Below are 20,630 nucleotides of genomic sequence, written 5' to 3'. Positions count from 1 at the left end.
TTTCAAATTACATGTGTTAGTCTCTTTTTACTCAGTATCAGCTCCACACTTTTTTTAAGACTTAAAAAAAGGAACTTGTTGGAAGGTCACATAATGAATCACTGAAAATCAAGTTAAGAAATGAAGCCCTCACGTGCATACCCAGAAGACAAAGAAGGCTTTTCTGTATTAAAGAGTTCTGTCTTTGAAAAGCAATCCGTGTTTTTGAAAGTGGAGTCCCCTGGGAAGGGTCCATTGAGGTTCCAGAAAGGCCTCTGAGGACAATATTACTGACTTTCCATGTGACGGAGGACCGGATACAGCAAGATAAGGGTGGGTGGGCTGGCCGCCACCCTTCTTCTGACCCCTACCTCCACCAAAACCAATAATGAAAATTAAATGAGTTAATAAATGTGAAAATCAAAAGCTGTATGCAAAAATAAGCCTTTATTGTAAAAAGAATAGCTTTTTTGTGCGTGTAGAGGCGTTACATGGGGTGAGCTTTAAGGATAGAAAATTTAAGAACCACCAAAGAAGGGAGGTCTTTTCAGAGCTAAACACAGGATAGCCTTAAAAAGTTTATCTGAGCAAAAGAAAGCCTTACCTATCTATGTATTTTCAAAACAGGGGTTATTTATTAGAATTGGTACTTTCGGGGAATTGATCTGACTACATATACTTCAAGGATCTAAGTGACTTTAAGCATTGGGGAAAAAAAAATCAGAATATTCACCAAACTCTTAATGATTACTGCTCGGTGGTGGGAGCAAAAGGGGCATTCATTCTCTACACTGTACTCTTCTGTAATGTCTGCAGTTCATAATAAGCATGAATTAATTTCCGTGAAAAATTAGGGGGAAAAAGAAAAAACCACTCCTCTATCCTCACATTAACAGATACAAGTTTCCAAAGAATAACGTATTTAGCTCTTTAGATACTTAATTGTTAATAAAAGTTACTTTATGGTGTTTTAACTTCCATTGTTAACTAATTTCTCTAAAACTCACCAGTTTTAGAAATGCTGGGTCAAAGAAAGTTCTAATATCACTCTAGAAACACAACAGTTAAATGGCATGCTGTGCAAATAAGATAAAATATCACCTTGAGGGAATCTGAAATGGCAAGGAGAGAAGGCGCAAACAACGCCAGCCCGTCCGGGGCCCAGTCTTGAAGGCATCGTGACGCCATCAACAAGCACTTGCTGAACGCCATATGTGCGAGCACCGTGCCAGGCTCTGCTCTCGGCCCTTAAGGAGCTCTCAGCATGGTGGGAAGACAGCACACACAGATGACACCGCAAGGCAGCATCTGCTATGACGGCAAATACACAGCACTGCAGAGCAGGAGAGACAGGACTCGGAAATTCCCGCCTAAACCCAAGTCCTTTGAAAGCAGAAGCAGGTATCACTTGTATATTCCCACAGCCTAGCACAAGAAATATGTTTTAAACATGTTTTTTGTTGTTGTTGTTGAGCTTTAAGCCAACTTTTTCACTCTCCTCTTTCACTTTCTATTTTTTACTTTATAATACTGTATTGGTTTTGCCATACATTGACGAATCCGCCACGGGTGTACTTGAGTTCCCAAACATGAACCCCCCTCCCACCTCCCATCCCATATCATCTCTCTGGATCATCCCCGTGCACCAGCCCCAAGCATCCTGTATCCTGCATCGAACATAGAATTCGTTTCTTACATGACAGTATACATGTTTCAGTCAATGGGTACATGGAACCAAACTGCACTTGGAGAGAAAAAGGTGTGACATCCCAAGCTAGAGGAATGGCGGTAACATTAAAGACTGGCATGACCCAAATGGGCACCATCAATTATTTACAAAAAAATAGTGTAAAGGAACTGAGGAACAGAAAGTTGGAAAACCCGACTCACTCAAGCTGAGGAGCTGAAACTATCTTTGACCCAACAGGAAACCCAAAAGGATTTCAATGGTGCAAAGACAACCTGCTTATGTACCTGTCTTCCTTACTTGATTCCTTAAGGGGGGCAACTGCATCTTTAAGAATTTTGGTTTCCTGGCAGCGCCTGGCACATGAAAGGTATTCAAATAAATGTGGGGAAAAGGAAGGGAAGACTGATCAGCTAGAAACATTATGCATGTGCCATAACATGGAAAGTTCTAGAAGAGTAAGAGATCAGAAATTAAGGCTGGAGGTGTTTTCTAATCCATCTCATGATATACTCAGGCCCAATACAGTGATTCTCCAAAGGCTCCTCCCCTTGTTTCAAGTTGAATCAACAAAAATCCTCTTGTATTCCACCATGAGTATATCTCCATGTAGGAATCCAGAGCAAGGGGAGGCTTGGGGCAATAGTAATCAAACCAGGAAATCCTGCCATTCCAGTGCAAGTTGTCTGAGAGCAGTCATGTTTTGTGCCTCGTTCTTGACCTACTTCTGCCCAGGGCCATAGAAGCACAGGTAGAGGCAACCACAGTGAGTTTCAGTACATGTTAGCGCCCCCTTTTCCATATTGACTCTTCACAAGTGCTTTCTGTCTCCAAACAGTCTGATACTTCCTGCATTGTAATCAGTGTTTCTACTGAGCTTCATATTTTTCAAAGTCCGCCCCCTCCCAGTTCACGACTAAGTTATTTATTTAAGCCATCTCCTGCCATAAGCAAAAGGACAGATTAATGTAATGGTCATCAAGTATAACAGTGGTCACTGGATACAGAAAAGTATATGGGACCTCAAGCTCACCTTCATGGCAAATAGATGGGGAAACAGTGGAAACAGTGAAAGACTTTATTTTTTTGAGCTCCAAAATCACTGCAGATGGTGACTGCAGCCACAAAATTAAGACGCTTTCTCCTTGGAAGAAAAGCTATGACCAACCTAGACAGCATATTAAAAAGCAGAGACATTACTTTGCCAACAAAGTTCCTTCTAGTCAAGGCTATGGTTTTTCCAGTGGTCATGTATGGATGTGAGAGTTGGACTGTGAAGAAAGCTGAGCACCAAAGAATTGATGCTTTTGAACTGTGGTGTTGGAGAAGACTCTTGAGAGTCCCTTGGACTGCAAGGAGATCCAACCAGTCCATTCTGAAGGAGATCAGTCCTGAATGTTCATTGGAAGAATGAACATGACATGAAGCTGAACATGACATGAAGCTGAAACTCCAATACTCTGGCCACCCGATGCGAAGAACTGACTCATCTGAAAACATCTTGATGTCGGGAAAGATTGAAGGCGGGAGAAGGGGACAACAGAGGATAAGATGGTTGGATGGCATCACCGACTCAGCAGATATGAGTTTGGGTAAACTCCGGGAGTTGGTGATGGACAGGGAGGCCTGGCGTGCTGCAGTCCATGGGGTCGTAAAGAGTCAGACATGACTGAGCCACTGAACTGAACTGAACTGAAGCTCACCTTCTTGTATCCAGGGATCAAAGCTTTTTGTATCTATCTCATTCAATCTTCTTCTCTACTTTGTAAGCATGATAGATCCTACTCCCCCCATTCTTGGAGATGAAAAAGCCCGAATCCCTAGATTGAAGGAACCTAGGCAAAGTGACACAATTACAGCATCAATAGAAACAAATGTCAGAAAAGCATACAAACGAGAGTGAGTGAGTGAAGTCGCTCAGTCGTGTCTGACTCTTTGCGACCCCGTGGACTGTAGAAAACCCACCAGGCTCCTCCGTCCATGGGATTCTCTAGGCAAGAATACTGGAGAAGGTTGCCATTTCCTTCTCCAGGGGATCTTCCCAACCCAGGGATCGAACCCAGGTCTCCCACATTGCAGGCAGATGCTTTAACCTCTGAGCCACCAGGGAAACCCACACAAACAAGATTCCGTTGTTAAAGTGAATCAATATCTTTACCATTTTGATTTTCAATGAAATGAGTATCTGCTACTTCAAAAAATTTCTACTGATAGGATCAAGGATTTTTCTGCTTAATTCAGATTTTCTAATGCAGAAGGTTAAGTTTGAGACATCTTTTCTCTTGGTCTTATTCAAAATACTGCCAAAAATTCTGTACTCTAAGGTAAAACTCCAGCTCCTACATACTGTCTTTACCAACTTCCACACCACCACAGTCCTTAAACAGAATCTTAAAAAAAAGATTATAACCCCGCGGCAGTCCAGTGGTTTGGACTCAGTGTTTCCAAAGCAGGGGGTGCAGGTTCTATCCCTGGTTGGGGAACTAAGATCCCAAATGCCACACAGCAACTAAGCACACACAGCAATTAAGACCTGATGCAACCAAATAAGTAAATAAATATTTAAGAAAAAAATAAAAGAAAATTGCTTTGGACTTCCCAGGTGGTCCAGGGGCTAAGACTCCACACCCCCCCTGCTGGAAGCCCAAGTTTGATCCTGGGTCGGGGAACTGGATCCTGCATGCCGCAACTAAGACCCAACACAGGCAAATACATAAATAACAATAAAAAACACTCCGAGCTTCCACTGTAGGGGCCGCAGGTTCAATCCCTGGTTGGGGAAGTTCCACAAACAACAAAAAAAAGAAAGTTATTATTACAGTTCAGTTTCTGGAAGACAATTTGCAAAAGCTGGGGAAGTGGCCACTTGCTTATTGCTTTGTTATTTACCAGTTTATTTCATTATCTTGCTCTCTTTTGTCAATTTACTTGACTTCTGAGAGGTTTTGGTTCTGATAATGATGACAGACCTCCTTTAATTCACCTACACTATCTTGGTCTGCTCTGTCACCTCCAATGAGCCATTAGGAAAGAGGGACGCTAACAGATCTTGGCTTCGGGATACAGCCTAACTACTCAGAGTTCAGTCCATGGACCGACAGCATCAGCATCACACAGAAACCTGTTCGAATCTCAACTTCCATTCCATCTTATTCAGCCACTAAAAAAAAAAAAAAAAGAATGAAATCTTGCCATCTGTGATAATATAGATGGACCTAGAGGGTATTATGCTAAGTGAAATAAGGCAAAGACAGATACTGTCTGATTTCACGTATCTAAAAAACAAAACAAACGAAGGAACGTTAACAAAACGGAACAGACTCATAGACAGAATAAACAGGAGGTTGCCAGAAGGTAGAAATCTGGAGAAATTAATGAAACAGGTGAGGGAGATTAAGAGGTACCAACTCCCAACTACAAAATAAACGGGGATGAGATGTACAACATGAGGAATATAACCATTTATACTACAGTATGTTTGTATGGTAACAGATGTTAACCAGACATATCATGATGATTTTATAATGTACAGAAATACTGAATCACTATGACACCTATAACTAACACAGTACTGTAGGTCAATTACACTTCCATTGAAAGCACTATGGGATTTCACTGGCGGTCCAGGGGTTAAGATTCCGTACTCCCAATGCAGGGGGTACAGGTTTGATCCCTGGTCAGGGAACTAAGATGCCTGGCCAGAAAAAGAAAACAAACAAACATGTATACACTGGAAGGAAATGCACCAAAATGCAAATAACACTTATCTCTGGTGGGAAGGGGGCCAGTGTGAATTATGCGTGATTGTCAATTTTTACTTTACGCTTTTATATATTTCCGTTTTCAATGAACATGTACTGCTTCTAAAATTAGAAAACAACAAAAGTCACTAAAAATGAAAAAAAAAAAAAAAAAAAGTACCATTCCAGATCTTCTGAATTAGAAACTACATTTTAGCCAGATCTCTGGATTATTTGTCTACACATTCAAGTCTGAGAAGCACAGATATAAAGGGCCACTGGCAAGGGTACTCACCATGACCCACTTAATACAGTCTCTAGGAACAAATATTCTAATCAGATTCATACTTTCAGTTAAATAGAAGGTTCTTAATTATTACAAAGATTTTATCTTCAAGCACGAAGTCTTCCTAAGGCGTAAATGAAAAACATACCCCACCACTGCCACTCACCCACTACTCTCTGAAAAGGTTTGTTGATAGCGAATGAAATCCTGATGGAAATATATTTATTTATTTTATACAGGGGGCTAAATATTCATTCCTTGCTTCCCAGGTAGCTCAGTAGTCAAGCATTTGCCTGCATCAGGAGATGCAGGAGACTCGGGTTCGATCCCTGGGTCAGGAAGATCCCGAGGAGGAAATGGTAACACACTTCAGTACTCTTGCCTGGAAAATCCCATGGGCAGAGGAGACTGGCAGGCTATAGTCCACACACAGGGTCACAAAGAGTCGGACATGACTGAGTGAGCACAATCCTTGAGCACAAATACTCATTAAATGTTCACATCAGCCTTATGAGGTTGCTATCCCCACAGTACAGGACATTGTACAGGACATCTGTACCCAGACTCAAAACACAGTAACTAACTTGCCATAAATCATTCAGGGAGCCAGAAGCTAAGCCAGACTTGCAGTCACCAAGCTCATCCTGATAAACACTACACTCTGTCCAGCCAATCCCTGTTATTTAAAGATACTATATTTACAAATTCTACCTACTAAAATTTATTCATAACCTCCAAATCATGATCCACTGAACTTTCCCACTTTTCTGACAACAGGTATGTACGTTCATGAGCAGAAGAGCAAACTTGTGAAAAACTAGTTGCACACATTCCCACTATAAGGTGATGCTTTGCCTTACTTCACCTCTCATATTTTAAACAAGCATCCTTTTCCAAGTCTGTTTGCCACTACATTTTCACATTTTGTGCTTTTTGTTGCTGACTGCCCCCAAAGTGCTCAAGTGCTGTCTAGAGTTCCTAAGGCAAGAAGACTACCTCCCAGAAAAAGCACATATGGTTAGAGAAGCTCCAGCACAGCCTAGGTTACAGCGCCATTGGCAGTGAGCTCAGTGTTAGGGAGTCAATGATATGTATTAAGTAAGACAAACAGAAACACACAAGACAAGGTTACCTAGCCATCAGTTGCAACCAGAGGCTCACAGGAACCGCTCCCTTCATCTTCTCTATGGACAATGTTTCAGTATTTGCTAAGATGGTATTTGCAGTGACTTCATAGATCCTAACTGCCCCAACTGTTGTTACAAGTACTAATTTGACGTGTAATGACAGGAAAAGCACCAAATTATAAAGCATTTTCAGAAACAAGAGATCATCTTCCCCAACTCAAAAACAATAGTTGAAGGTTCCTGACAGGATAACCACAGGACTGGTAATGGTGTTATTTCACAGCTTACAGACTAAAATCATTGGAATAACACAATGCAAAAAGTCAGAAAAATGAGTATTACATCACCATGGACAAAGATCTGTGGCGGCTCCATGGGGTGCAGGCAAGATGATTCAAAGGGATAAGGGAAGAAAATACAAATCCATTCATTTATACTTATTTAAACCTCATCTTTAAATTCTAATTTACTTTATAACTTAATAACAGTACACAATAAATTCTATTGGTCACAATAAATTCTACTGGTCATGCCTGCCCCAACTCTACGGATGCTCTGTGTGTGTGTGTGTGTGTGTATACTCACTCAGTCATGTCTGACTCTCTGCGACCTTTTAGACTGTAGCCTGTCAAGCTCCTTTGTCCATGGGATTCTCCAGGCAAGAACACTGGAGTGGGTTGCCATGCCCTTCTCCAGGACATCTTCCCAACCCAGGAGTTGAACCTGTGTTTCTTGTGTCTCCTACACTGCAGGCGGATTCGTCACCCATTGAGCCATCGGGAAAGCCCGCTGATGGTTTAAATAACCAAAAAATGCTGAGTGATCACCACCAGAGGATCAAAGTTAGTGCTTGAAAAGAACCTCCAGAGGCACGTTCTCAGTGAGGGGCAGGACTGATGGCTCTGAGGACTCAGATGCACTGGGAACCATCGAGGGAAAGCTAGGTTCTACTGCTGCTCTGCCCCCAATAAGTTGTGATGACCCTCACAAAGACATGCTTCTAGGCATCCATTGATTCATATGAGAAATTAATTAGCTGGTTGTGACACTGACTAGATGACCCAAACTAGGAACCCTTCTTGCTCCAGAAATTTGACCATTCTGACTCGAAGAAAATAAGATATATTAGCAGTTAAGTAAAACCACTGTTTATTATTGTCTGTAGCCTACGGGTTAAAGGCATGCCCTGACAGAGCAACAGGCTGTTCACAGAACACATTTCCAGATTGGGAAGATTCTATGGAATCCTGTAAGATATCTAGGAGTTATGGGAAGATTCTATGGAATCCTGTAAGATATCTAGGAGTTAGTGTCATCTTATAAAGTTATAAGTTGCATCACAGACACCTTCAACTCTAACTACTCAGCAAGGGGAAAAAGAGAGAGAGAAAGGGAAAAAATAAATATAACCAGTGCTGGTAACCTGTCTTGCCATTCCACTCACAGAAGGTATTCCGTTCCCTGAGACGGTCTCAGTTCCCCAGTGTCTCTGACAGCATGAATGGTTCAGTGTGAGCCTAGTGTTTGACACAATATGTTTTTCATCTACGTCACCTAATCCCAAACCAACTACTTCCTCCAGAGCTCAAGAGAAGCAGCAGCAATGTTTCAACTCTGAAGGAAAAATGGCTGCATGTGATTTACAGAAAGATGGAATCAGTCTCCAGAGAGGACTGGCTTCCTAAGGGTATTTCAAAGGCATTTATTTTTTAAACCTTAACAATGCTGTGATACTTTTAGGTGGACAGCAAAGGGACCCAGCCATATATATACATGTATCCATTCTCCCCCAAGCTCCCCTCCCACCCAGGCTGTCACATAACATTGAGCAGAGTTCCCTGTGCTATACAGTAGGTCCTTGTTGGTTATCCATTTTAATTACAGCAGTGTGTACACATCATCCCAAACTCCCTAACTATCCCTTCCTCCCCTCTCCCCATCTCCCCAGCCCGAAGCTGTTTGTTCTCTAAGTCTGTGAGTCTCTTTCTGTTTTGTAAGTTCATTTGTATCATTTCTTAGATTCCACATACAAGGAATGTCATAGGATATCCTTCTCTGATTCACTTTACTCAGTATGACAATCTCAACGGCAATTTTTGACAATACTCAATTTTCACAGTGTATACTGATGGTAGAACCAAACCCCCAAATAAAGTATAGTTACTCTCTTCCAAGGGTGTACTCCTAAACCTATCACCAAGAGGTGGTGTAAACTAAAATTTGCCACCATATGCTTTTATGGTATTTCTTACTGATTAAAGTGCTCTCGTGTCGGCTGTGTCATTTAACACCCACAAGACCAGGCAAAGAAGACGGAACAAGCACTGTGGGTCCGTCCCATTTCAGAGATGGAGTGCAATAATGGAAAGAGTAAGAGATGCTGTGTCAAGACAATTTGGTTTCAAATCCCAGGCATACCGTTCAATTTTTCAGAGCCTGTTTCCTATCAGTAATATGCAAACAGTGCACACAACCTGACTTGTAGTCAAGTATACCAGCTGCATCTCAATGTTTCATCCTTTCCAAGTTCACACACTAAAGCCCAAAGTAGAACAGAGGTCCAAGGATATAATTTAGCATCTCTTTAAAGGGTATTCAAAAGATACAGACACTGTGTTAATGGATTTCTTGGTTCAAATAAATTTGTGAAATGCTAGTCTCTTGAAGGTTCACAAAGCATTATGTGTGCAAGTGTGTGTATGATATAAAGGATGTGAGAAGGTGTGCAATAAAGAAACCTGGTTGAATACGCACAGACCATTTTCTCAAAATGCATTTAGTAATCTTTTTCTGTGTAGTTACAATAAACATCCACAAAGACCTAATGTTCTTCTCAACATACTCTCAGAAACACTGGTTTTGATCATTTAATGCATAGCAAATAATGATGGGGCTTTATTATTCACAGAAAAACATCCTGACACACACATACTCCTAAATGCTCTCAAAGGGTTGGGAGTGAGGTTTAGAACATAAACACATTTTACCAAAATTCCCCAGATTATTCTTGATATGAATTACATAATAAATTTTAAGATGAATTATATATTGCAGATATTAAATTTATTTTTATGTTATGACATTTATGAAGAAATACTGGCAGGAACATATGAACGATACTCACTCACTGCACTGAGAAACAAGATCAGCAACTGATCTCAAACATAACAGATTCAGTCTGATGATACAGGACTATGAATCTGTTTGCAGTACCATCTTCATAGAATACATGCTTCCAAAATGTTTATTAGCATACTTTAAAATCACTCTGCCATTATTAAACATTAGTTTTGAAATTATAGCCATCCATGACTCATGTATTTGAGATAGATCAGATGATTACCATTCTAGTCTAATTTTTGGAGAAGGTAATGGCACCCCACTCCGGTACTCTTGCCTGGAAAATCCCATGGATGGAGGAGCCTGGTAGGCTACAGTCCATGGGGTGGCTAAGAGTCGGACATGACTGAGCGACTTTACTTACTTTACTTAAACAGACAATTATAGTAGTTAACATGAATAAAAATAATAATTGATTATAGACAAAGCCTAAGAAATTATCCTTAAAACAAGATCCTTGAGTGATTTTTTTGCAGTCTGGTCTCAAACGCCAAAAAAAAAAACCAAACTATTTAGACCATTAAGGCATTTTTATTCTCAGAAAGATCTCAGAATAAGTCTGTCATAAACAAAGATTCCAAGAAGTGGCTCAGCTCATCTTGCAGAAGACACAGTGGATTAAAAAAGGTGAGAGAGATGTATTAGTTTTTGCTATAAAATTGATTTGCATGAGGTATCTTCTCCCTAAATAGATTTTCCAAGAATGGTATGCCATATTACTACTTGTCATCACTCCTGGTCTTCTGATAACAGTGGAAAACAAGACTGTGACTTGTAAATTATGAACCATAAAAATGCAGAATCCTTTTTTTCTTTGAAAACTACAAGAAGTTATTTTGTCACAATCAACAAGAGAAAGAAAAGTCGACTCAGTTATCAACATTTGGGCAATTCTGAATATTTCTGCAGAAGGCGTCACGTGTACTTAAAAACTTGGAAAAAAAACCTAGATTTCTTAAGACACTTTACTGGATGTCAAGGTATTGTGATCCTTCTAAACAATTTGTAAGTGGTTGTTACAGTGGAGACCTAAAAGTGTACAACAATTTTATATTATAACCTAGATCAAGAAAAACAGTCTTCACAGGTAACGTTAAAAATTTTTTTAAATTAAAACTAAGACTTTCAGTTTGCTGGGAGACAGGTTTTCCCTACTTTGTAAACAATATCTCAATTATTGCACACAAGCACTTCTATGAGAACTTCTATCTTAAACCTCTAAAAGTCAAATAAACAGAAGACTAGGCCTGAGAGATTCTTTATAAAATTATATTAATATCTGATATTTAATCATCCTGACAAATACAACATATATAAAAAAGGAACCTGCTCTAATGCAAAGTTTTAAGTTTGTGAACTAGTTGTAGACAACTTGGTTAGCACTGCTATCCTAGACGACTTTGGGTAAGAACTTTCTCTTCTTTTTAAAAAAAGGAAAATGGACGGAATCTAGACCGTTGCTAACCTAGTCCAGGAACATTCAGTGAGAGGCTCGGCCACGAACAGTAAAGGCGAAGAATAACCATTACTGCCTAAGACACCAAGGCTACCTGAAAAGTCATCCTGACGCTTCAGTCTTTCCATTTTGCAGGACTGAAAGCCTCAGGGACTACTAGATCGCGGCCGCCGACTCCCCAGGTCCATATCGGCACGAGGCTGTCACCTGGGCGACGGGGCGCACACCTGCTCGGCGGGCGGCGCCCACCTCTCTTCATCTAGCTGCCGCGGACCTGCCCTCCTCCGCCCTTCTTCACCACCACCTCCGTCCCTTCCCACCCACCTGCAAAAAACCGAGGGCAGGGACGGGGCAAAGTGAAGATGAGGAGAAAAAGCATCCAGCAATTCGCCGCAGACTACCTCCTCCCACCCAGAGTCGGAGCAAAGCCACACCGTCTCTCCCACTCCTCGTGTCTCTAGTGCAAGGTCTGCGATACTTTCAACATTTTTGGTTTAAAGCGTAAGTAACTTCCCCGCTCCCTTCCGCCCCTCACCTTCACGAAAGCAATCGGGGTTGTGGTACCTTCGATATCTAACAGGATCACAGTGACTTCAGCGGGCACCGAAAGCACGACCATTTCCCCACCCCACCGACTGCTACCAAGAGAATCGGCCTACTGGTAGAGAGGGCGGAGGGCGGCGCCAGCAGCGCCCCCAGCAAAGGGCTGGGCTTCTGATGGCCCTGAAAAAGAGTCCCGGAGCGGATAACCGCAGCGCGGCCTGACGCACGAGGCGGAGAGGACTGGTCAGCGCCTCCGGACGTAAAGAAATCCGCAGCCCAAGGACCCTGAACTCGCCAGCTGCCCGGGGCGGGAGGCCCAAACCACGTGGGCAGGAGAGGGCGGTCCTCACGAGGTTCCGAGGGGGCGGGGCGAGGCACAGTGCCGACGTCGATTGGCCGCTAGAGGGCCTCGAACCCGATCCGTCAAAATGGGGCCTCGCGTGGGCGGGAACAAAGAAGCGAACGCGGGAGACGGGTGCGCGGGTGCGCGCTCTCCGCAGGCTGGTTGAGCGAGCGGGAGAGGCTCGGGGCACGTGCAGACGGGAGCCCCGCGAGTGGCGCGCCGGGGATGTGAGTGCCCCTTGCCCTCTACGGCACCTAGCCCCCTCCCTCCCCGCCCACTGCTTCGGCTTTGGCATTTTTTACAGTAATCCGACCGGGTCCGCGCCCCTCCTCCCGTTCCTCAGCCACCGAAGGAGGCCCTTCAGGTCCCGGTCAGCTGGACGGCGTCGGCCGATCGGCTAGCGCGAGGCCAGCCGCGCCCCCCTCGGCCCGCGCGCCTGGGGCGGCAGCGGAAGAGGCGTCCGCGCCGCGCGGCCGCCCGGAGAGGCCGCCGCGCGCCCGCTTCCTGTTCGGCTGGTTCCAGCCAGCTCGAGGACAAAACACGCGTGCGCGCGGCGGGCGGACGGCCGGCGCGCTCGCCGCCTCAGCCGCCGGCGCCGGGCGCAGTCCGCCTTTTTCCGGAGCGGCGCGGCTACGGTGCTAATCGATAGCAGCAGCTCTGCGCTGGGGGAACCGAGGGCGGAAAAAGGCGGGGTTGACGGCTCTTGGCTGGGAGTGGGCTGGACCGGACGCCAGAGACAAAAGGCTCTCAAGGCAAGAGGGACTGTGGCGTTGCTCGGGATTCTGACCCCAGGACTTCTCGCCCCGTCGTCGTTTCTCTTCTGACGCGTCTCCCTTCCCAGGCCCGCGTCCCCTTACTCGCGACCTCGCTTCTCAGCAGGAGGGCCGCGATGGAGGTCCCGCCCCGACTCTCCCATGTGCCGCCGCCATTGTTCCCCTCCGCTCCCGCTACTTTAGCCTCCCGCAGCCTCTCCCATTGGCGGCCGCGGCAGCTCGCCCCGCTCCTCCCTTCGCTCGCTTCCAGCTCCGCCCGGCAGGGGGCGCGCCGGGCCCAGCGCCACGTCACCGCCCAGCAGCCCTCCCGATTGGCGGGCGGGGCGGCTATAAAGGGAGGGCGCAGGCGGCGCCCGGATCTCTTCCGCCGCCATTTTAAATCCAGCTCCATACAACGCTCCGCCGCCGCTGCTGCCGCGACTCGGTCTGCGCGCCAGCACCTTCCGGCCGATCACTCCGCCGCTATGGAAGATATGAACGAGTACAGCAACATAGAGGAATTCGCAGAGGGATCCAAGATCAACGCGAGCAAGAACCAGCAGGATGACGGGTACCGCACGCTTCTCGCCTCTCCCCTCCTTTCCCCTCCCCCAGCGCGCCGCACGCGCCCTTCGTCCCTCGGGAGCCGCGCGCTACCCTTCCCCCTCACCGCCCCCATTCTTGCCCCGAGTCGATTCTCCTGCATGTCCGCCGGACCCCACTAGATCGGAGGGAAGAGGAAAGTAGGAGACGGACGGGGGGGACTGGAGAGCCCCGCGGCAGGTGGGGGAAGGGCAGCGGGTTTGGAGGCGGAGGGCGGCGGCGTCCGGGGCCAGAGTGCGCAGGCGCCGCGTGGGGCCCGAGGGGGAGGGGCCGGGCCGGCCGCGCCGCACGCTGCAGCTGCCGCCGCCTCTTCACTGTGTCTGTTAGGGCTCCGGGCAGTTTTTCTGGGGAGGGTGTAAGGGGACCCTTGGTTTGGGAACCTGTACGCGACTGGTGCCCAGATCTCCAGTATGCGTGATGAAGAGTTGTTCAGGTGGAACGTTGACTTGACAGCTGAGGAATACGGTGAACCTGAGTAGTGGGCGTTCAGTTTAGAAAGTTGCATTTTACTAGTTCGGAACGGTTTTTTAACGTGTTTGGTTGGCCTCGCTTAAACTTTGCCTGATACAGTGTGGAGAGCAAAGATTTGGATAAGTGACCTTGAATTTGGGGCTTTTTGTGGTCTTTGGTTCCTGTGTGTTTGTAAACAGGTGAAATTACTTGTACATGGATATGAATATGAATTTCCCCGTGCTTATAGTTTGTAGTAAACGTAACTTTAACCGTTTTAGCTACTGCTGTTTGTAAATAAACAACTTTTATTTCTAGTAAAATGTTTATTGGAGGCTTGAGCTGGGATACAAGCAAGAAAGATCTAACTGAATATTTGTCTCGATTTGGGGAAGTTGTGGACTGCACGATTAAAACAGATCCTGTTACTGGAAGATCACGAGGATTTGGATTTGTGCTTTTCAAGGATGCTGCTAGTGTTGATAAGGTATGAACCTGTTTGCATCGTGCTTTTTGTGTGCGTTTTGCAAGTCGTTCGGAGGGTTGATTGTATGTTGTCAGATGACATAAATCTGTCTTCTAGGTTTTGGAACTGAAAGAACACAAACTGGATGGCAAATTGATAGACCCTAAAAGGGCCAAAGCTTTAAAAGGGAAGGAACCCCCCAAAAAGGTTTTCGTGGGTGGATTGAGCCCAGATACTTCGGAGGAACAAATTAAAGAATATTTTGGAGCCTTTGGAGAGGTGCGCTGTGCTTTTGTTTATGTGTATTCTCATTCGATACATTTATGTAATGTTTTGTCCCTGGCCCAGTTCTTACAGAATAAAGAGTTAAGTCAGAGTGGAATTAAATCGTTGCCCAAGTCCCTTCCTTATCACTGCTTTATGTGTTAAAATGGAAACTAGTATCTAAATTAATGGAAATTAATAGCTAATTTATTTCAGCAAAAAGGTGGATGCTTTGGTGTGGTCAGGATTGGAGTGGCATCTGTGGGGTACAAGAGACTGTTGAGGTTTTCCTCTCCCCTCTAAATAAACGCTTTGTAGATAAGCCAGTTACTCTAATTTGATGTTGATAATGAAAGTTTATACAGAAGTCAATTCATGAGAGTAACATACTTGTTGAAGCTTGTGAGTGACTTGTGTCATTCTAAAATATTTTGGTAGCTTTTTACCTTTACTGGGTGATCTTGAGTGTGCATCTTGATTTCAGATTGAAAATATTGAACTTCCTATGGATACAAAAACAAATGAAAGAAGAGGATTTTGCTTTATTACATATACAGACGAGGAGCCAGTAAAGAAATTGTTAGAAAGCAGATACCATCAAATTGGTTCTGGGAAGGTAAAGCCATTTGTATTCTATTCAGTGAACAGTGGGGTGGGTTTGTTTGTTTTAAGGGAATTTCATAACCTGTTTTGAGAAGGAAAAAAATGGCTTGACATTAGAACAGTGGTAACAGTTTTATCTTCTTTTTACCTTTTGTTTATAGTGTGAAATCAAAGTTGCACAACCTAAAGAGGTATATAGACAGCAACAGCAACAACAAAAGGGAGGAAGAGGTGCTGCAGCTGGTGGGCGAGGTGGTACTAGGGGTCGAGGCCGAGGTGAGACGTAATTCTAGGGAAATGAGGCAATGGTTTAAGCTATCAACTGCTAAATATGATTAAGCCCATTGGAGAGTAAAGCCAAATTTAAACTGTTAGAGCATGCTCATTTTAGTCCATGGGTTTTTGTTTTACTGGTTTCACTTTTTCAAAGAATAGCCACTCTGACAGTGTCAGTACTGATGGGAAAATAATACCGTTGAATGTAATTAAGATTACATGATACACCTTGGCATGATAGGTTTTCTATGGCAGGAGTCCTTATTCTAAACATGCTTGCTGTCTTCTTGATTTTTTTTATCCCCCATTAGATTTAGGAAGCCTGATACTGGCACAGTTGGACTTTATACACACACACACACCCGTTTGTTTTGTTTTGTTTTTTTTTTAATAACTGTAGTGATATTTTCTTGACCAGATAGCACTGTAAATGTCTATTCTTCCTTTTTAAGATTTGCAGAGTGAGGGACAGGAATGCATCATTTTATGTTAGGATTGGGGGTCAGAAGTTGTTTCCTAACAATCATTGTGCATTGTTTCAGGTCAGGGCCAAAACTGGAACCAAGGATTTAATAACTATTATGATCAAGGATATGGAAATTACAGTAGTGCCTATGGTGGTGATCAAAACTATAGTGGCTATGGCGGCTATGATTATACTGGGTATAACTATGGGAACTATGGATATGGACAGGGATATGCAGACTACAGTGGTAAGAATATTTATTTAACTTCATAAACCAATGGTATTATGATTCATCTCAATTCTGAGATTGTGTTATAGAAGTGTTTAGAGTTAAATTTTTGAGATGTAATAGTCACGGGGTTATATGGATTTAGTGACTGGTTATTATGAGCCTTCTAGAATATGGTATGTGCCTAATTTATAGTAACTTAAAATGTCTTAATTCTATTTGGCATGCAGAATTTTGCATATCTAATAGCTTTTAAATATATAGCAAAACCATATCATTAAAAGCTAAGTGTAATTTTTTGTCTTTTCCACATAGGCCAACAGAGCACTTACGGCAAGGCATCCCGAGGGGGTGGCAATCACCAAAACAATTACCAGCCATATTAAAGGGGACACTGTAGAAAACAGGTGTGTATCATAGTTCAAGAAACCAGTGGAAATGTCTAATTTAATTTAAAGATCAATAGACAAATGAAAATGAGTAAAAACAAAATACCACGTAGCGTGTTTTTACTAAATTGTTAAATTTTTACTTGCTTTATGAGCCTGTTTTGCCTAAAGTGTCTATAGATCTTTAACTTTAAAGTTTTATCTCACTTTCTTTAGTAATAACAGAAAAACTTAAGAGTTTTTCTGTTTGCTTTGTGTACCAGGTGGTCTAGAGGAATAATTAAACTTTTTAGAACTATTAACAGGTAAAGTACTGAAATGGGTACAACTTAAGGAAAACAAGAATGTTGTCTTCTAACTCTGACATTATACCTTGTTTGTACCCGCCAGCGGGAACTTCATTGCAGGCCGTGTGTCACCCTGACCACGTCTATCTCTGGGGGTCGCACGTTGCGGGCAGAGCGCAAGGCATACACCAGAAAACGCTGTCCTGTGGTATGGTCTCTTCCAACTTCATGTACCAGCGTAAAGATTAAAGTGGAAAACTTCAGACTTTGGCTTCTTTTTTAATCTTTTTGAAGATTAAGTGTCTAAACTTAACTTAAATGGTTTTTTACAGGAGTTAAAGTACATAAATGCCTTTTTACAGCTTAATCATTTTGGTCTTCTGTTTAGTGTTGTATTTCAATTGTGGAGCCTCATTTTAAGTGTTCATTCTTTAAGATTTAATGCTTGCTTTTTCTTTTTATAGCTAATAGTGAAATCTACAAACCAAAACAAGAACTTTAAAATCTGGGATTTAAATTAAAGATCATATGCACATAGCAATTTGTTGCCTTGAAATACAGCGTGGTAGAAATTCGTGTTTGTAATAGAATTTTACATGGCTTACTAGAGACACTTCTAGTAAACCTTGCATCTAGCACAGTTCAATCTGTGAATATGAAAAGATTGTGTTCCCTAATGTAAGTAAATTTTAATATCATATGGGAACTTCAGAGTGAGATGATGATGATCATAATTACCCAAACTGCATTTTGCCAATGAATTTGCATGTGATCTTTAATTATTGAAGAAAAGAATAAAGTGAGAACTTAAAACAATTCATGAAAGTGGACCTTAGAAGGCTTGCCGGAGTTGCACAAGTCTAATTGCTATTTTGTTTTTGTTTTTAGGAAGAGATTGCTAAAGTAACCATCTTGCAGGAGGACATTGAAGATTGGTCTTCTGTTGATCTAAGATGATTATTTTGTAAAAGACTTTCTAGTGTACAAGACACAATTTGTGTCCAACTGTATATAGCCGCCAATTAGTTTTCTTTGTTTTTACTTTGTCTTTTGCTCTCTGTGTTATGACTGTGGATTTGTGTTTATACAGACTTTATTTGTATGATTACATGTTAAACCTCAAATAAATGCTTCCTTATGTGATTGTTTTTCTGCGTCAGGTACTAAATAGCTCTGTAAAAGTGTAATTTTAAATCAGCAATAATTAACGCACAGTTTATTTTGTAGGGAATCTTGCTCCATAGGAAGAGAAAACTGGTCCTTTATGAATAGCCAGCTACAGTGTCTGCTCTGTTCCCCTTGTTTGTTAGATGTATTCTATGCTCTTAAGACTTCATTTTCCTCTCTAACCGAGGCTTCCATCATAACCTTTAATGTTGTTTCCTCTCTGCCTATCTGGAGACGTTGTCATGAAAGTTTCTGTGGCATAGTTACACTGTTGTGATTAGTGGGAGCTTTCTAGTAGACCATGAATCTTTGGTTATATTTTGAAAAGTAAATTTTTAATGGCACAAAGCATGCTGGTAGCTCCTTTTATGAAGAAAATGCTCTGCTTTGTTCTTGTCTCGGGAAAGGCATTTTTTTAATGGTTTGTTTTATTCAGTGGTCTGCTAGAAAGAGCTTTGACTGATCATAATACCATAACTTTGTTTTCTTGATTAAAATGTCCAGATATACCCATTGTGGGGGTGGGTGGCTAAAACTGTTATAGGAGCTACGGGTTAAGAATATCAGATATAGTTAGATTTTACACAACAATTTGGGCAAATAGGTATGAAGTTATTAAAAGTTTGAACAAAAGTTAGATTAAAAGATTTGAAGTAGTAGCTGAGTAAATTAATTGTATTCTATTCTGTTGGTTTTATGTCACAGCAAGCACCAAACTGAACAAAATGTTTTCTCTTGGGGCATTGTTAGGAAGCTGTACTGGGTGTTAACTGTTAGATGGTGTGAGTTCTTAGAAGGCATGGGTATTAGGTTTCAGTCATTTTTTTATGTGGTTAGTGCATGAGCTGAATATTGAGCGTATTCACATTCAGACATAAAAGAATAATGGAGAAGGATAGCCCTTGATTCTTATGTAAATGCAAGTCTTAAGTGTGACCAAGTCATGTCATTACAACACATCTTCCTGGTGCATTAAAAAATGAAAACCTTTTCTCTGAATTTGGGAGGATATCCTAGATAAGTTCAAGTTTTGAATTTTACATTCAGTGTAGTTAACTGAGTTTAATGTTTTCGGTCTTGTTGCTTTGGTTTCACGTTTGCCATTAGGATTGGCATACATGTTTGCTTGTGGAATAGTTCACCTCACCTTCAACCAAGTGTAAATTTTTTAATGCTAATGAACCTGCCTCTTGTTTTCTTCGGTGCCTGCAACTTTCTTTATTCCAGTGATGTTTGTACTTGATGGGCTATCAAGTTATAATGCTTTTGGCCTTGTTTTGCTCCTGTTTTGCTATTTGACCTTAAACCTAAGCCAAGTACCAGTGTTGGCTATTGCAAGGGATTGTTTATTCTTGCAACATGCAACCTTAGGGGACAGAAAGGAGATTTTCATTTTAAGTTATGTTGTCAAGTCAGTAGGTGCAGTGTCTTTAGGGCAGTAAATCTTGTAAGTTCAAGTATATGATTAGGTGACAAGTTGACATTGAGATTGTCCTTTCCCTGATCAAAAATGAATAAAAGCTTTTTTTAAACAAAATCCATACTCTTCAGTCAAGTCTTGATATATATATGATTTTGAAGAAATACACTACATCTAGAGATTGTCTGAGGTCTTTTAGAAAAATGAAGTACCTATCACAGACATAATTAGCCTGTATTTTTCTTAAATATACTTCCTGAGTAGTTTTGACCAAGTCGTGTGTGTTGCTCCTTACCCTAAGAGACACCTTAATTTAACAGTTTTATTGCTCAGCATGTTGATATTCTGTAGTCTGAGATATATTTACATGATTAAGAGTTAAATTAAGATGTTTATTGAGATACTAACATGGATAAACAGCATTTATTCCATTCTCTTCCATGCATCTTTTTCATAATGGTGAAGGGAACTGGATCCTTTGTCAAAATTTGATAGAATGTGAACCATAAGATGCTGTTTCACTAATTACATAATTGCATTTTTAATGCAGTTACAGGATGTAGAACAGTGTGTTTCTACCATTTGGGTTTCTCCTACCCGTAATGCAAAATCAAGAAATGGCATTCTGTAAAAATATACCTCAGAATTTTCAACTTAACAGGGCTTTCCTGGTGGCTCAGCTGGTAAAGAATGCCTGCAGTGCAGGAGACCTGGGTTCAATCCCTGGGTTGGGAAGATCCCCTGGAGAATTCCCATGGGCTGTATGTAGTCCGTGGGGTTGCAGAGTCACACATGACTGAGTGCCTTATGCTTCACTTTCAGCTTAATAGAATTGCCATTTTGCCGTCTACTGTGGTTTCTAGTTTTGTGGCTGCCCTGTTCTGCACATGGCATTTTAATTTAGATTTAATGTATTTTTGTCTTGAAATAGTAAAGTTAGATGTGAGATTTCAGCAGTTTTGGTTGAAGCGAAAATA

The 20,630-nt window shown here is 42.3% G+C and overlaps 2 protein-coding genes across 7 annotated transcripts in view; one reads left to right on the top strand and one right to left on the bottom strand.

Moving 5' to 3' along the window:
• ENOPH1 (enolase-phosphatase 1) overlaps positions 1–12,734 on the bottom strand; it is a 37,300-nt gene extending 24,566 nt beyond the window's left edge. The window contains exon 1 of one of the 5 annotated variants that reach the window (XM_040237200.1): positions 12,584–12,734. Coding sequence is in view for 2 of the 5 variants with exons in the window: in XM_040237196.1 (XP_040093130.1) it covers positions 11,931–12,014 (84 nt within the window). In the remaining 3 variants the exon portion in view is untranslated. Of the gene's footprint in view, positions 1–6,824; positions 6,843–11,489; positions 11,507–11,930; positions 12,275–12,583 lie in introns of those variants that run through there. The other 4 variants (XM_040237199.1, XM_040237196.1, XM_040237198.1 and 1 more) reach the window with 4 other exon arrangements.
• An 83-nt stretch (positions 12,735–12,817) lies between these two features.
• On the top strand, positions 12,818–19,770 carry HNRNPDL (heterogeneous nuclear ribonucleoprotein D like). 2 transcript variants are annotated; one of them, XR_005720555.1, is made up of 9 exons: positions 12,818–13,604; positions 14,405–14,573; positions 14,670–14,831; positions 15,301–15,432; positions 15,581–15,695; positions 16,238–16,408; positions 16,706–16,797; positions 17,170–17,274; positions 17,955–19,770. XR_005720555.1 is itself a non-coding variant. In XM_040237195.1 (8 exons), exons 1-7 carry the CDS (start codon positions 13,171–13,173, stop codon positions 16,774–16,776), a joined length of 1,254 nt encoding a protein of 417 aa, XP_040093129.1. In that variant the 5' UTR covers positions 12,818–13,170; the 3' UTR covers positions 16,777–16,797; positions 17,955–19,770. The 2 variants fall into 2 exon arrangements, 1 of the variants encoding a protein (XP_040093129.1); XM_040237195.1 differs by lacking the exon at positions 17,170–17,274.
• Positions 19,771–20,630: the final 860 nt, after the last annotated feature.

Source organism: Oryx dammah, unplaced genomic scaffold (assembly GCF_014754425.2).
Source record: "Oryx dammah isolate SB20612 unplaced genomic scaffold, SCBI_Odam_1.1 HiC_scaffold_3, whole genome shotgun sequence".
Lineage (NCBI taxonomy): Eukaryota > Metazoa > Chordata > Mammalia > Artiodactyla > Bovidae > Oryx > Oryx dammah.
This window is presented reverse-complemented; position numbering and strand designations above follow the sequence as displayed.